General features: G+C 43.6%; 1 protein-coding gene across 1 annotated transcript in view; it reads right to left on the bottom strand.

Annotated features, from left to right (window-relative positions):
- LOC106561901 (low-density lipoprotein receptor-related protein 4-like) overlaps positions 1 to 18,070 on the bottom strand; it is a 278,722-nt gene that overhangs the window by 33,396 nt on the left and 227,256 nt on the right. The window contains 9 exon segments of the mRNA XM_014126232.3: positions 906 to 1,046; positions 1,826 to 1,957; positions 2,435 to 2,624; positions 2,788 to 2,989; positions 3,262 to 3,367; positions 3,616 to 3,697; positions 4,093 to 4,301; positions 4,971 to 5,096; positions 5,320 to 5,496. Coding sequence (XP_013981707.2) covers positions 906 to 1,046; positions 1,826 to 1,957; positions 2,435 to 2,624; positions 2,788 to 2,989; positions 3,262 to 3,367; positions 3,616 to 3,697; positions 4,093 to 4,301; positions 4,971 to 5,096; positions 5,320 to 5,496 — 1,365 coding nt within the window.

Below are 18,070 nucleotides of genomic sequence, written 5' to 3' on the forward strand. Positions count from 1 at the left end.
AAGTATATCGGACCAAATGATGAAAGATAAGAATTGTAATTTTGAATTCAGTAAAGTCAGTGTGGAAGAGGTGAAAAAATTATTGTTGTCTATCAACAATGACAAGCTGACAATCTGGATGGAAAATTACTGAGGATAATAGCAGACAACATTGCCACTCCTATTTGCCACATCTTCAATTTAAGCCTACTAGAAAGTGTGTTCCCTCAGGCCAGGAGGGAAGCTAAAGTCATTTCACTACCCAAGAATAGTAAAGCCCCCTTTACTGGCTCAAATAGCTGACCAATCAGCCTGTTACCAACCCTTAGTAAACTTCAGGAAAAATTTACAGTAAACAAATTGACAACAGAATTTCAGCATGCTTATAGGGAAGGATGCTCAAAAAGCACTTACACAAATTACTGATGATTGGCTGAGAGAAATTAATGATACAATTATTGTGGGGGCTGTCTTGTTAGACTTCAGTACAGCTTTTGACATTATTGATCATAGTCTGCTGCTGGAAAAACTGTGCTAACGTAATTGCAAAAGGGTTTTCTAATGATCAATTAGCCTTTTAAAATTATAAACTTGGATTAGCTAACACAAAGTGCCATTGGAACACAGAAGTGATGGTTGCTGATAGTTGGCCTCTGTACGCCTATGCAGATATTCCATTAAAAAATCTGCCGTTTCCAGCTACAATAGTCATTTACAACATTAACAATGTCTACACTGTATTTCTGATCAATTGGATGTTATTTTAATGGACCAAAAAAATGTGCTTTTCCTTCAAAAACAAGAACATTTCTAAGTGACCCCAACTTTTGAACAGTAGTGTAAGTGCAGACCTTTCTCATTTTCCTGTTCATACCACACTGTGATCACAGAAAAGCTGAAACACACGCACAGATGCACACACATACCCTCTTTGGGGTCTACCCCGATGGCGATGGTGTTTTTCATGGATCCGTTGACAGCCAGCACCACATCAGAAAAGTAGGGGATGTCCAGAGAGACCATCCTGATATCGGTACGTCGTGCAAAGATCAGGAAACTACTCATCCCTACAACCAAGAGACACAACACTATCAGTATGGAGAGTACCGGACATGGCATAAAACCACCTTATACTTAGGATTATGATGAGGTTAAACAGTTGAACTAAATTTATGAGGCATTGGTAAGTGATATTCTTTAAGAATCAATCGGCTGCAAATACTGTATCACAGCTTTGGCCTTGACGGTGAAGGTAGTAAATAAATAGATGTCAGCAGTAACGTTTTCAAGACAGAGCACATATAGTACAAAGCAAAGAGTGTGATGATAATGCAAAACACATTATCATCCCACTTTCAGATTTTTAATGAAAGTGCTCCATCTTGAAAACTTTACTGCTGACATGCACAGTTGTTGGGACCATATCAACAGCATGCTAATGAACAAAATACTAAACTATGTTTTTTTCTCTCTCCTTTAAATCAACGATGAGACAATATTTTGTTATATCAATGAACCATTGTTATCAATCTACTTGTAGTATCTTAGAAGACGTAGTTTATTTACACACATCAATATCTCTGTAGTTAATTGTGTTAAGGTGATGAGATATATGGTATATTGTTGTTTTTTTAACCTTTATTTTACCAAGGTCTCTTTTACAGAAGAGCTCTGAATTTCAGAAAATACAAAATGCAAGCAGAAACACAACAAGGTCATTCATCAGTAATAAGGTCCTCAAGCAGGTGTCTAAATTGCCCCAGAGGCACCAAAACATCCAATGTACCATGGGTTGTTGTACAATGGGTGCTGGTAGTATAATAATACAATATTGTTGCTATGTTACCGTGTGCGCAGGTCTTTCCGTCCAGCTGAAGGTTGATGCCAGTAGGACAGGCACAGCTGGAGCCTTTAGGGGGTGGGGCCAACAGACACAGGTGACTGCAGCCCCCATTATTCACCGCACAGGGGGTCCGCACTAGAGAGTGAGGGACAGAGGTGGGAGAGAGCGCAATATAAAATTTAGTATATGTTGCCCACTCACAAACTATTGCAACAATGACATATATTTCTCACTCATTTAACAGTTTAAAAATGATCTCAAACACAATTTAACCAGGCGCTCTAGACTAGAGCCTCCATGGGATATGTGCAGCAGGCTGAACATTTGACATCCCTACTCTGATCAGTGCTGCTTCAGCCTGGTATGAGCCCCAGGTGCTTTTTGTCCTCTGAACCCCATATATAGGATCAGTTTACCTGGCCCCTAATCCCCCTAGTGACAGGGAGGGTCACTGGACCTGGTGTTGCGGTCTAGTATCTTGTCAGAAAATACTCAGAGGGCCAACAGGGCACGCACTAACACGCACCCACGCATTTACACACACACACACACACACACACACACACACACACACACACACACACACACACACACACACACACACACACACACCGGTGGTGCGGTAGCGATGGAACATGTGAATATCCATGAGGTTCTCCAGGTTCTCGGCGAGTGTCTGTCGTCCCAGGCCAGTCATTTTGTTGGCACTCTGGATGCTCTTGGACTGCCAGTCTGTCCAATAGAGCTTCTCCTCATGCAGAGTCAGCCCAAAGGGGTGGGGCAACTGACTGCCAATTAACACCTGGACACCAATGGAGGGGAGAGGGACAGGGAATAAAAATATTAGCCAGTATTCTGATTTACAGAGTAAAAAGTCTCACTTGATTAAATACTCATCCAACAAATAAAAATATGTTGAAAAATGGGCTACAACTTTAAAGACTATCCCTTCAAGACCACCTCACCTGTCTGTCTGAGCCGTCAAAGTTGCCAAACTCGATGGTCTTCATCCCTGCATCGGCCCAGTACAGGCGCTGTGTTTGGTAGTCAATTGCCAGTCCGTTAGGCCACGTCAGGTTGGAAGAGATGATGACAATACGGCTGGATGCGTCCATCCCTGCCTGCTCTATCTTAGGACTCACACCCCAGTCTGTCCAGTACATGTATCTATGGTACTCAGGGAAAATCATGCATCAGTAAACTGTACATGATTGTGGTATGCAAAAGTACTCTGTATACTGTATGTTCAGATTAGGTGTCTGTGGTAAACAACAAAATCCATGCAGCGCTAACTTTTTGGGAGGACTCTACCTGATATTTCCTTCAGTAGTATTTTACCTACTTATTGGACTGCATGTTTACATGCTACTCTGTAAACTATTGTTAGTGGTGTCATTGGACATCTGACACCTGATATTAACCCTTGACCTCTGACTCACCCTCCAATTGGGTCAACCACAATGTCCCTGGGTCGGTCCAGATTCTCCCAGATCAGGACGGTACGCATGCTCCCGTCTGCATTAGATACCTCGATACGATCTGTACCTGATTTCACACACACACACACACACACACACACACACACACACACACACACACACACACACACCCACACACACACACACACACACCACACACACACACACACACACACACACAATTAATTATTGTTTGTACAACAAATTACTCAATAAAGACTAGTCAATAAAGACTTCCTGGTAGTCTATAGCTGACATGATACACAGTGGTACAACTACCCAATAGTAATTTAAATCTAGAACACCGTTCCTTACCTGCATCGGTCCAGTAGAGTTTGTTGGTCACCCAGTCAATAGCCAGACCGGCTGGACTTTCCAGACTGGTGTCCACCACCACCTGACACACACAATAACAACTCATTTCAATACAGTACAGTAACTTCAATGAAATACTCCCCCATAGCAACAAAGTCAAACAGCTGTCGCCACACTCATGGTGGCGACATTTTGTTAAAAGTAAAGTGCAAGGGACTTTTCTCAATACTCTGACCTCATCAGCTAAAATTATTCCCCCAAACAATTGTATCTTATCAAGGATTAGACAAAACATCCACCACTATAACAGTAAACTATTTTCTCTATTACTAGCTATTTTACTTGTGATGATCTTGATGGGTGGCTGTCTCACTTACTGTACAATGGAAGGTGCATTCAATTAAAGTAAGCGGCTCTGGATAGGAGCATCTGCTAAATGACTAACTTAGAAAGAAAATAATATGGGGCAGAACTGACCTCCTGCCTTGAGCCGTCCCACTGGGCCCGGTTGATGGAGTCGGTGGTGACGTCAGTCCAGTAGATGAAGCCCTCCTCGGCGTGCCAGTCCAGTGCCACGGCATTGCGTATGTTGGCCAGCGGGATGACGTCATCCGACATGTCCTCGGTGTCGAAGCTGATTCGTCGGATGTCCGTCCTTCGGGCAAAAAGCAGGAACTTGTCAAGACCTGATCAAAGACCAAAGGTCTTCTGTCAGTGCTCTAGGTTTAACAACGGGGTCATCACAACACACACAACAACATACACCAAGGCTCTGTTCGAATTGTCCACACTAGCGTACCCCTTAGCAATGTATTTGGCTTTCTAGTGAGGGCAATTCAGCCACCTTTCAACCTCACATTCATTATCTCCAGCACCAAACCAGTGTCTACATATGTGAAAACAGCTAGATAAGAAGCAAGACAAGAAGAAAGGTGCTAAAAAAATGCTTCTCTGTGACTTCACAGGGTAGGATTAAAAGTAAGAAAAACCTGGAACGAGTTTCTAGCCAGAGGGAGGGTATTTTCTTGCTCTCCACGTCACCGCAAATCTCATAGTGTTTTAAAAATCACTGTATTTTAAAATATATATAAAACGCATAAATATGCCGTTTTCACATATGTAGACACTGGTATTGTGCTGAAGATAATGAAAAAGAGGTTTAAAGTGGTTGCCCTTTAACATCAGCTAACTGGACTGAAAATGTACTTAGCAAACATTGAGTTTATATTTAGAATAAAGTAATGACTAAATTAACACAAAAAGATTTACAACTCTAAATCATCACATAAAAACATCAACAAATATTCAAGTATTCTACCTAAAGTGTGTTCTTGTAGGCCAGTAAGTATACTCACTCAGGGCACAGTTATGCTGGTCCACTTTCTTGAAGCCCGTGGGGCAGTCGCAGGTATAGGTCTTGTTGCCAGGGAGACAGAGGTGGCTGCAGCCCCCGTTGTTGGTCCCACATCGGTTACGCCCACCTGGAGAAGAGAGGGGGGAGAGGTTAGAAGCACTGAGTGAGTGAGTGACTGAGTGAGTGTACAAGTGTGTTACTGACTAACAGAGTTCATCTGTAGGTGGTGTGTGTGTGTGTGTGTGTGTGTGTGTCGTGTGTGTGTGTGTGTGTGAGTGCGTGTGCGTTTGTGTGTGCATGACAGAGCATGTGTATGTTTTAGATTGTGTGTGCGTGTGTGTGTGACTGACCTGCGGGCTGTCTCTGCGGGTGCAGTGTGTGTATATCCATGGGGAAGTGCAGCTTGTTTCTGATGATCTCCTGGTTCTTGCCCGTGAACTTGTTGGCACTGTTGATGCTCTTGGTGTGCCAGTCTGTCCAGTATAGGCTATCCTCAAATACTGTTATGGCAAATGGATGGGGCAAGCCTGGATGGAGAGAGAGTAAGACAGAGAGAGAAAGACAGAGAGAGAGAGATAGCGAGACAAATATATGTATTGAAAGAAGCGTATGTTGTCTTTATTTCTGAAACACAAGAACAACATTGGAACCTTCTCATTGACCCTTTAAAGGAATTAGTCCAGGTGGTATAGAAGGGGGGGTTACATGATTTCAAACAATAAGCACCCATTGGAGCAGCAACTAAAACAACACACAGCCACACACAAATCACTAAACAGTTCCTCCGCAAACTAAGACAAAACACCAAATAAAACCAATCTGGAGCAAAGGAACAATTATCTTCAAAGCAAAATAGCACACAGTTGGACAAGATCTGATTCCTCACACCATCAAATGAGGATGAGTTAAGGTTGTTGTCTTTTCAATTTAATAACACAAAAGGCAACCCCCCTCCATTGAAAAAGTTCCCCCGAACAGAGCAGTGGTTCTGGCAGATGTCACGCTGTCCCTTATTGTATTCAGGCTTAATCAGAGCTGGTTGGAGTTAGCCTGTGTCCCTTATTGTATTCAGGCTTAATCAGAGCTGGTTGGAGTTAGCCTTTCTTATTAGCCACTCACTTATGACATAAGATTTGGCAGTTAAGTGCTAGTTCTATAGATTTCTTCTGTAAAGAAGTCCCTGTTTGACTACTTGAAGCAAGGAGGGAGGGATTCATCAAAGAAAGGAAGGGAACAATGATTTGGTCATTTAAATAAGACCACAGTCTTTGGTGGAGAGCATGTATGGAACACTTCCATACCATCGTCCCTCCATTTAGACGAAGCACAAAGAACCACAGAGAGTGCTGAATACGCTCAACTGATGGATGGAAAAACATAGTTTTCCCCCTCGTTTATTTCTGTTGGTGGTGCACAGTTTGTGGTGAGCTTGCTGTCAAAAAGGTCTTACGCAAGTATGGCATTTTATACCAGGGTGTGTCGTGTGTGTGTGTGTGTGTGTGTGTGTGTGTGTGTGTGTGTGTGTGTGTGTGTGTGTGTGTGTGTCACTCTGTGTGTGTGTGTGTGTTTGTGAGAGAGAGAGACAGAGTACTGATACAATAATTTTCTCTTTCTCCAAGATATTACCTAACTCTTATTGTAAATGAATACTCAGATACATAATTAAAGTATCATACCCCTCAGAAAAAAACAAACTAGCTCCCTCTCCTCTCTCTTTCAAGGGCATCTAGCAGGAACACTGGTGGTATGTGGGCCTACTCTCTCTTTTCTGTCTCTGGTCTAAGGGACAGCTGGGCCAGCAGCTGTAAGGCAACGGGGAACCTTACATGGCGGTCTACCCTCCACCCATATGTAACCTCTCCTCTCTCTGTCCCCGCTCTTCTCCTCACCTCCCTCACTCGCTCTATTTTGTCCTTCTCTGTCTCTCCCCTACCTCCTTTTCACCACCCCCTGTCGCCATCCAAAAAAGCCCACATTTCTATCCCTCCCTGTCGCCACGACATCCCTTGCTATACCCCCTCTCCTATTGTCTCCTTTACTGTCCCCCCCACCTCACCCCTGAAGGTGCACAGGTGTGCTCAGAGGATAAGGGTCTCACCCACATCACTCACCAGATACCATGACAAAGGATTGGCATGCCTCCAAATGTTTCTCAAATGACCACACACACACAGATGCGCACACGCACCCACACACGAAGGCCTGCGTGCACACACACACACTCACGAACACACACACAAACACACATATACACACACACACACACCATTTGTTCTGCCTGTTGTCTGAGCAAACAGAGGGCCTAGTGGAGGTACAGGGCCAATTACAGGTTTTTATCCCGAGAGCACACATCAATAAGGGCTGCTCACACAGGGCTGGATGGGTACCCTCTACACCCCTGTCCTCCTCTCCCTATCACCACTCATGCACCCCTCCTCCTCTAATCAAACACCCAGGGCAGTGGGTAACCTTCCTTTTCCTCTCCTAAAAGCCCTTCCATCTATTCATCTCCCCTCCACTGGAACCACTTCTTCTTGTTTTTAGCTGATAGGAGTGGAACCAGGTGTGGTTGTCCGCTGCAATAGCCCATCCATGACAAGGATCGACGAGTTGTGTGTTCCGTGATGCCCTTCTGCACACCACTGTTGTACTGCACTGTTATTTGTCAGTTTGTGGCCCACCTGTTAGCTTGCACGATTAGCTCCTTCGACCTCTCTCATCAACAAGCTGTTTGACCGATGTTTTTTAGGGGCGGAGATACTGGATCCAGCGCGCCTTGCACAGCCGATAATACCATGCTCAAAGTTGCTTAGGTCACACTTTTGCCCATTCTAACATGGTTAAATAATTAAGACAGACAAAAGGCTCAAGAGAGAGCCAGAGATCAAGATAGCCTAATCAAAAGAAAAAAAACTGTTCTCGACCCACCTCCTCCAGCCACTGCTGGCCTTCGCAGATTCTGCCATTAAGTTGCCGGTAATAGGCTACACCAGGGGTCGGTAACCTTTTCCATTTGGTGTGCCAAATTATCTTACCATTTCTACCGATCTGCGTGCCAGTTATGATTTTCATATTCTTCGTATCTCAAAATCATTATCATGTGTTTAATCTAAATTCTAAAAGTAACTTCTATTGCCATTGCCAACTATGTGAAAATATCCAACATAAAGCCAACAAATAAAAACATTGCAGCCTGCAGGTAGAAAACATCCTGTAAAAAATAAATATCCTATAAATCCTATATTGGCTAAGCATGGCCTGTGTGAAAGGAACTTGAAACATTGTATCAACTATCAAATTGGTCCAGCCTGAAGCTTGCACTAGAAAACTTGCAACATTGTATAAAATATTCTGGGCCCTCAGAGTTTCCCATGCCAGTAAGCCACAGCTGTAGGCTATTTGCACAAGGGATAAGAAGTAATGAAATCAAATTGTATTAGTCACATGCGCTGAATACAACAGGTGTAGACCTTACCGAGTCAATGTGCGGGGGTACAGGTTAGTCAAGGTAATTTGTAAAGTGACTATGCATAGATAATAAACAGCAAGCAGCTGTGTAAATAGTCCGGGTGGCCATTTGATTAACTGTTCAGCAGTCTTATGGCTTGGGGGTAGAAGCTGTTAAGGAGCCTTTTGGTCCTAGACTTGGCACTCCGGTACCGCTTGCCGCGTGGTAGCAGAGAGAACAGTCTATGACTTGGGTTACTGGAGTCTTTGACAATTTTTGGGGCTTTCCTCTGACACCGTCTAGTATATAGGTCCTGGATGTCAAGAAGCTTGGCTCCAGTGATGTACTGGGCCGTACGCACTACCCTCTGTAGCGCCTTACGGTCAGATGCCGAGTAGTTGCATACCAGGCAGAGATGCAACCGGTCATGATCCTCTCGATGGTGCAGCTGTAGATCTTTTGGAGGATCTGTGGGCCCATGACAAATCTTTTCAGTCTCCTCACGGGGAAAAGGTGTTGTCGTGCCCTCTTCACAACTGTCTTGGTGTGTTTGGACCATGATAGTTTGTTGGTGATGTGGACACCAAGGAACTTGAAACTCTCTACCCACTCCACCTCAGCCCCGTCGATGCCTGTTTGGCCCTCCTTTTCCTATAGCCATGATCAGCTCCTTTGTCTTGTTCACATTGAGTGAGAGGTTGTTGTCTTGGCACCACACTGCCAGGTCTCTGACCTCCTCCCTATAGGCTGTCTCAGAGTTGTCAGTGATCAGGCCTACCACTGTTGTGTCGTCAGCAAACTTCATGAAGATGTTGGAATCATGCTTGGCCATGCAGTCGTGGGTGAACAGGGAGTACAGGAGGGGACTAAGCACGTACCCCTGAGGGGCCCCAGGATTGAGGATCAGCGTGGCAGATGTGTTGTTGCCTACCCTTACCACCTGGGGCGGCCTGTCAGGAAGTCCAGGATCCAGTTGCAGAGGGAGGTGTTTAGTCCCAGGGTCCTTAGCTTAGTGATGAGCTTTGTAGTAAGCCTATTTTATGAAGTTTCCACTGGATCAGAGCAGGACATTTTTTCCCCTTTCACACCGAGTAGAGAGGTTATTGAAAGAGAGCTGGAAAGATTTTTCAAATAGGCTACATTGAGGAACAATTGTAATTCTGAATGGATGTAAAAACAGACTTTGTTTACGTGCTGTTTGAGGTGAAAGACATTTACTTTGAAAAGCTCCACAGTGGTGGTGAGTTAAGACAATCAGAAATACTATCAGATCCCCAAATGGGAACATTTACAGGCCTACATTTGTGCGCAGGACAGGTAGCCTAGGCCTACGTCTATGCATAATCAGGTGTGCGTCCTTACTCAACATTGACTGGAGCCTTACAAATATAATGCAATTAATAAATTGACAACTCTGAAATTAAATAAACCAAAATCTGTTCCTCACAAGTGTAGCCTAGGTTGTGCAGTCCGCAAACAATGTGTCCACTCCGACAATGAGAATGGTAAAAGACTGTAATAATAATATATTGAATGCATTAAAGTAATTTCTGTTAACCTCTATGGGCTAGGTAAATAAAACAGTATTGACACGGCTGGATAAAAAACGTACCCGATTTAATCTGGTTACTATTCCTGCCCAGTAACTAGAATATGCATATAATTATTGGCTTTGGATAGAAAACACTCCAAAGTTTCTAAAACTGTTTGAATGGTGTCTGTGAGTATAACAGAACTCAAATGGCAGGTCAAAACCTGAGAGATTCCTTTACAGGAAGTGGCCTGTCTGACCATTTATTGTCTTTCTTTGACATCTCATCCCATTACAAAGGATCTCTGCGGTAACGTGACACTTTCCACGGTTCCAATAGGCTCTCAGAGCCCGGGAAAAACCTGAATGTCGTCATTTCAGCCCCAGGCTGAAACACATTATTGCCTTTCTCAAGTGGCCGATCAAGGGACTGTGGGCTTAGGCGCGTGCAGTGGCCACCCCCGTCTTTGTGTTTTTTCCTCTGTTTGCCGAAAAGGAGATTCCCGGTCGGAATATTATCGCTTTTTTACGAGATAAATTGCATAAATATTGATTTTAAACAGCGGTTGACATGCTTCGAAGTACGGTAATGGAATATTTAGACATTTTTTGTCACGAATTGCGCCATGCGCACGACCCTGATTTACCATTTCGGATAGTGTCTGGGACGCACAAACAAAACGCCGCTATTCGGATATAACGATGGATTATTTTGGACCAAACCAACATTTGTTATTGAAGTAGCAGTCCTGGGAGTGCATTCTGACAAAGACAACAAAAGGTAATCAAACTTTTGTAATAGTAAATCTGATTTTGATGAAGGCTAAACTTGCCGGGTGTCTAAATAGCTAGCCCGTGATGGCTGGGCTATGTACTTAGAATATTGCAAAATGTGCTTTCACCAAAAAGCTATTTTAAAATCGGACATATCGAGTGCATAGAGGAGTTCTGTATCTATAATTCTTAAAATAATTGTTATGCTTTTTGTGAACGTTTGTCGTGAGTAATTTAGTAAATTGTTAGTAAATTCCCCGGAAGTTTGCAGGGGGTATGCTAGTTCTGAACGTCACATGCTAATGTAAAAAGCTGTTTTTTGATATAAATATGAACTTGATTGAACAAAACATGCATGTATTGTATAACATAATGTCCTAGGGTTGTCATCTGATGAAGATCATCAAAGGTTAGTGCTGCATTTAGCTGTCTTCTGGGTTTTTGTGACATTATATGCTAGCTTGAAAAATGGGTGTCTGATTATTTCTGGCTGAGTACTCTGCTGACATAATCTAATGTTTTGCTTTCGTTGTAAAGCCTTTTTGAAATCGGACAGTGTGGTTAGATTAACGAGAGTCTTGTCTTTAAATAGTTGTAAAATAGTCATATGTTTGAGAAATTGAAGTAATAGGATTTTTAAGGTATTTCAAAATCGCGCCACTGGATTACACTGGCTGTTACGTAGGTGGGACGATTACGTCCCGCCTAGCCCATAGAGGTTAAATAGCCCTTACACAGCCTGGAGGTGTGTTGGTTCACTGTCCTGTTGAAAAACAAATGATAGTCCTGTCACGGTTGTCGAAAGGAGGAGCGGACCAAAGTGCAGCGTGTGTGTCGTTCCACATTTTATTTACACTGTGAAACTATGCAAGACATATACATTTCTACATATAAATCTCTCTATGTCCCCTATCCTCTTGGCCGGCTCGGTCCTCCCCTCCTGCTCCGTGGCTTGATGACTCATTGCGAGCTCACAGAACAGGGCTCCGGGCAGCCGAGCGGAAATGGAGGAAAACTAGCCTCCCTGCGGACCTGGCATCTTTTCACTCCCTCCTCTCTACATTGTCTTCCTCTGTTTCTGCTACTAAAGCCACTTTCTACCACTCTAAATTCCAAGCATCTGCCTCTAACCCTAGGAAGCTCTTTGCCACCTTCGCCTCCCTCCTGAATCCTCCTCCCCCCTCCTCCCACTCTGCGGATGACTTCGTCAACCATTTTGAAATGAAGGTTGATGACATTCGATCCTCGTTTGTTAAGTCAAACGACACCGCTGGTCCTGCTCACGTTGCCCTACCCTATGCTTTGACCTCTTTCTCCCCTCTCTCTCCAGATGAAATCTTGCGACTTGTGATGGCCGGCCGCCCAACAACCTGCCCGCTTGACCCTATCCCCTCCTTTCTTCTCCAGACCATTTGCGGAGACCTTCTCCCTTATCTCACCTTGCTCATCAACTCATCCTCGACCGCTGGCTACGTCCCTTCCGAGAGTTGCACCCCTTCTCAAAAAACCTACACTCGATCCCTCCGATGTCAACAACTACAGACCAGTATCCCTTCTTTCTTTTCTCTCCAAAACTCTTGAGCGTGCCGTCCTTGGCCAGCTCTCTTGCTATCTCTCTCAGAATGACCTTCTTGATCCAAATCAGTCAGGTTTCAAGACTGGCCATTCAACTGAGACCGCTCTTCTCTGTGTCACGGAGGCTCTCCGCACTGCTAAAGCTAACTCTCTCTCCTCTGCTCTCATCCTCCTAGACCTATTTGCTGCCTTTGATACTGTGAACCATCAGATCCTCCTCTCCACCCTCTCCGAGTTGGGCATCTCCGGCGGGGCTGACTCTTGGATTGCGTCCTACCTGACAGGTCGCTCCTACCAGGTGGCGTGGCGAGAATCCGTCTCCGCACCACGTGCTCTCACCACTGGTGTCCCCCAGGGCTCAGTTCTAGGCCCTCTCCTATTCTCGCTATACACCAAGTCACTTGGCTCTGTCATATCCTCACATGGTCTCTCCTATCATTGCTACGCAGACGACACACAATTCATCTTCTCCTTTCCCCCTTCTGATAACCAGGTGGCGAATTGCATCTCTGCATGTCTGGCAGACATATCAGTGTGGAACCTCGGCAAGACGGAGCTGCTCTTCCTCCCGGGGAAGGACTGCCCGTTTCATGATCTCGCCATCACGGTTGACAACTCCATTGTGTCCTCCTCCCAGAGTGCTAAGAGCCTTGGCGTGACCCTGGACAACACCCTGTCGTTCTCAGCTAACATCAAGGCGGTGACCCGATCCTGTAGGTTCATGCTCTACAACATTCGCAGAGTACGACCCTGCCTTACACAGGAAGCGGCGCAGGTCCTAATCCAGGCACTTGTCATCTCCTGTCTGGATTACTGGAACTCGCTGCTGGCAGGGCTCCCTGCCTGTGCCATTAAACCCTTACAACTCATCCAGAACGCCGCAGCCCGTCTGGTGTTCAACCTTGCCAAGTTCTCGCACGTCACCCCGCTCCTCCGCACACTCCACTGGCTTCCAGTTGAAGCTCGCATCTGCTACAAGACCTTGGTGCTTGCCTACGGAGCTGTGAGGGGAACGGCACCTCCGTACCTTCAGGCTCTGATCAGTCCCTACACCCAAAGAAGGGCACTGCGTTCATCCACCTCTGGCCTGCTTGCCTCCCTACCTCTGCGGAAGCACAGTTCCCGCTCAGCCCAGTCAAAACTGTTCGCTGCTCTGGCACCCCAATGGTGGAATAAGCTCCCTCATGACGCCAGGACAGCGGAGTCAATCACCACCTTCCGGAGACACCTGAAACCCCACCTCTTAAGGAATACCTGGGATAGGATAAAGTAATCCTTTTACCCCCCCCCCCCCCACACCCCCAAAAAGATATAGATGTACTATTGTAAAGGGGTTGTTTCCACTGGATATCATAAGGTGAATGCACCAATTTGTAAGTTGCTCTGGATAAGAGCGTCTGCTAAATGACGTCAATGTAACTGTAAATAAACTGAATGACAAAAACAACAAACCGTGACGCAGAGGTGAAACATACACTGACTCAAAGATAATCTCCCACAAACCCAGGTGGAAAAAAACCCTACTTAAGTATGATCGCCAATTAGAGAAAACGAGGACCAGCTGCCTCTAATTGGAGATCATCCCAAACAAAACCCCAACATAGAAATACAAAACTAGAACCTGACAACATAGAAATAGAAAACATAGAAGAAAAAAACCTGTCACGCCCTGACCTACTCTACCATAGACCAACTCAAGACATGAGGAAAGTAGAACTTTGAAGTTCATGACAGTACCCCCCCACCTAAACAAAAACAACAACAAACCTCCCCCCCAAAACCCCCCCCCAAAAAACAAAAGGGAGGGTAGGGTGGGTAACTACTGTCTATGGCGGCTCTGGTGCAGTACACATAACCTTCTTATCCCGCGGATCCCCCAACAGAGGATTTGTAGGTCACGCCCTGACCTACTCTACCATAGAAAATAACATCTTTCTATGGTCAGGACGTGACAAGTCCCACTGCCTTATCTCTCTTATCTTACCTCATTTGCACATGCTGTATATAGATTTTTCTACTGTATTATTGATTATATGTTTATTCCATGTGTAACTCTGTGTTGTATGTGTCAAACTGCTTTGCTTTATCTTGGCCAGGTCGCAGTTGCAAATGAGAACTTGTTCTCAACTAGCCTACCTGGTTAAATAAAAGTCAAATAAAATAAAATAAATAAATAAAGTCTGCCAAGCCGACAAGCAAAGATGAACTGGTCAAGGCCATCAAGATGCTTTGGCTAGAGAAATTGACGATACAACAATGCAACAAATACATTGATCATCTCAGCAAGGTTTTACCTGTGGTCATGGAGCTGGGTGGAAGTGCGACTAAAATGTAGTTTAAACAAACATTTGCATTTGAATGTATTTTTTCTCGTTATTTTATTAACGGAAGCATAAAGCAGTTGATGAAGAAATACTGTACTGCTGTTTTGAGTTAGAAATGTAACACTTTAGAGTACTTCAGCATCAAATGCATTGCAAGTTGAGGGATTTTCACAACAGCAGCCGGGCTATAAAAAGTGTATTGTCCTGCTAATAGGAAACATTTGCATGATGGGCTACACCTGCTACATTACTACAGTACACTTGTGAAAAACAAGTGTTTGAAAACCCGTTTTCAAAATGCCTCCAGTTGTCCATCACTACTGTAAATAAAAACACACCTAGCACGGCTATTAGACAATTCTTTAGTAAAGGTTGAATAGTCTATTGTTCAGCTAATAGCCCATCCTAGAAACGTTGTTAGCAGAATTCACAGCCTGCTACGCTTGTGAAAAACTAATAATAAAACTTTTTCCATTTTGCACTTGTTAAAGATTCCAGTTGATAAAGTGTTTTTAGCCACCATCGGCCCCAACCCCAATTAATACATTTTGGCAAAGTCGATAGCGTGCTGGACTTCGGGCTAGAATGTTGAGGGTTCAAAACCTCCTCTCTGCTTGTTTCATTACATTATTATGCCGGTCTCAGAGCAAATAGCCTGGATTGTTACTTCCATCTCATTCCTCGCCCTCTTCCATACGTCATTCTCCGCCTGAGTGGCTCGCTTGTGGGCGTGCTGGCAGGATTATGGCAGCACCTTCGGTTGTGCTTCAAGAGTTCAGCATAGTGAGTTTGTATGAAGGTCTGGTTATTCACAGGCAAATAGTAACATGCTCTAAACTGCTCTGGTGACAAACTTTTCTGCCCTGTTTGCAATCGTCCACATGGCTGGGAGAACCTCCTCAGATTAATGCAGATGAAGGGTGTTAGATATGCATAGGAAGTGTAGTGTACTGGTATTTTTTCTGTATATATGAATTACAAATCAGCCTTTACTCTAGATGTGCCGCTAGCGGAACGCCTCGCCAATATCCAATGATAGAGCGTCACGGTTTGTTGTTTTTGTCATTCAGTTTATTTACATTTACATTTACGTCATTTAATTACAAACACCTCAGTAATCCAAAAACGTCCATTTTTCAAACATATGACTATTTTACACCATTTTAAAGACAAGACTCTCCTTTATCTAACCACATTGTCCGATTTCAAAAAGGCTTTACAACGAAAGCAAAACATTAGATTATGTCAGGAGAGTACCCAGCCAGAAATAATCACACACCCATTTTTCAAGCTAGCATATAATGTCACAAAAACCAAAACCACAGCTAAATGCAGCACTAACCTTTGATGATCTTCATCAGATGAATCTCCTAGGACATTATGTTATACAATACATGAATGTTTTGTTCAATCAAGTTCATATTTATATCAAAAACCAGCTTTTTACATTAGCATGTGACGTTCAGAACTAGCATACCCACCGAAAACTTCCGCTGAATTGACTAAATTACTCACGATAAACATTCACAAAAAACATAACAATTATTTTAAGAATTATAGATAAAGAACTCCATTATGCAATCGCGGTGTCCGATTTTTAAAATAGCTTTTCGGTGAAAGCACATTTTGCAATATTCTGAGTAGATAGCCCGGCCATCATGGCTAGCTATTTTGACACCCACCAAGTTTGGCACTCACCAAACTCAGATTTACTATAAGAAAAATTGGATTACCTTTGCTGTTCTTCGTCAGAATGCACTCCCAGGACTTCTACTTCAACACCCAATGTTGTTTTGGTTCCAAATAATCCATAGTTATATCCAAATAGCTGCGTTTTGTTCTTGCGTTCAAGACACTATCCGAAGGGTGACGCGCCGGCGCATATCGTGACAAAAAATGTCAAAATATTCCATTACCGTACTTCGAAGCATGTCAAACGCTGTTTAAAATCAATTTTTATGCGATTTTTCTCGTAAAATAGCGATAATATTCCGACCGGGAGACCTTGTTTTCGTTCAAACACTGAAAATAGAAAATGGAGTCTTCACATGCACGCGCGAACCCGTGTCATTGTTCTCAGAACGACCACTTTCCAAAACCCCTACTGTTTTTCGCCCAGGGACTGCAGAGTCATCATTCCCCGTTCTGGCGCCTTCTGAGAGCCTATGGGAGCCTTAGAAAATGTCACGTTACAGCAGAGATCCTCTATTTTCGATAAAGAGGCTATAGAAGGACAAGAAATGGTCAGACAGGGCACTTCCTGTATGGACTCTTCTCAGGTTTTGGCCTGCTATATGAGTTCTGTTATACTCACAGAAACCATTCAAATAGTTTTAGAAACTTTAGGGTGTTTTCTATCCAAATCAAATAATTATATGCATATTCTAGTTTCTGAGCAGGAGTAATTACCAGATTAAATCGGGTACATTTTTTATCCGGCCTTGAAAATACTGCCCCCTATCCTAAACAGGTTAAATCATGTTTCTAGTCTATTGCATAGTTACAATGTGTAATCATTGATGTCCCAGGAGCAGGAGTGGTAAACACTGTTGAAGTGTATAATTGTAATACATACATGCAGACACAGCATCATTCAAAGAATGGAGTTTGATACACTTGGTATTGGATATGACTGAAAAAAAAGACTTGCTAAATAGCGATTTTCGTAAAATGTAATTAATCACAAAAAATATGCACAATCGTTTGTCTCTACATTACGTAACATATTCCTCTCAATTGTACATTTCTGCTTGACTCGTTATGATGTTATAATTACTTACATTTGCTTCCACCGTAATGTTTTTGTCAGACATCTTTGCTGAAGAAAGTCACTAGCGACGGGTGCCATAACGTCAAATTTGCCATTGGAACCACTCGATATGATTGGTCATACAAAAACCTTGGCACACAAATACATAATGAGTGCTCTAACTCCCCCCTGCGGTGGTCTGGAGCAATGAAGCCGTGATGCTGGGTACCTGTAAGTACTGCGGCGTAAGCTCTCAACTTTTAACCTCTCTGGGGTCGGTGGGACGAAATCGTCCCACCTACATAACAGCCAGTGGAATCCTGTGGCGCGTTATTCAAATACCTTAGAAATGCTATTACTTCAATTTCTCAAACATATGACTATTTTACACCATTTTAAAGACAAGACTCTCGTTAATCTAACCACACTGTCCGATTTCAAAAAGGCTTTACAACGAAAGCAAAACATTAGATTATGTCAGCAGAGTACCCAGCCAGAAATAATCAGACACCCATTTTTCAAGCTAGCATATAGTGTCACATAAACCCAAACCACAGCTAAATGCAGCACTAACCTTTGATGATCTTCATCAGATGACACACCTAGGACATTATGTTATACAATACATGGATGTTTTGTTCAATCAAGTTCATATTTATATCAAAAACCAGCTTTTTACATTAGCATGTGACGTTCAGAA

This window comes from Salmo salar, chromosome 11 (genome assembly GCF_965601325.2).
Source record: "Salmo salar chromosome 11, fSalSal1, whole genome shotgun sequence".
Classification (NCBI taxonomy): Eukaryota; Metazoa; Chordata; class Actinopteri; order Salmoniformes; family Salmonidae; genus Salmo; species Salmo salar.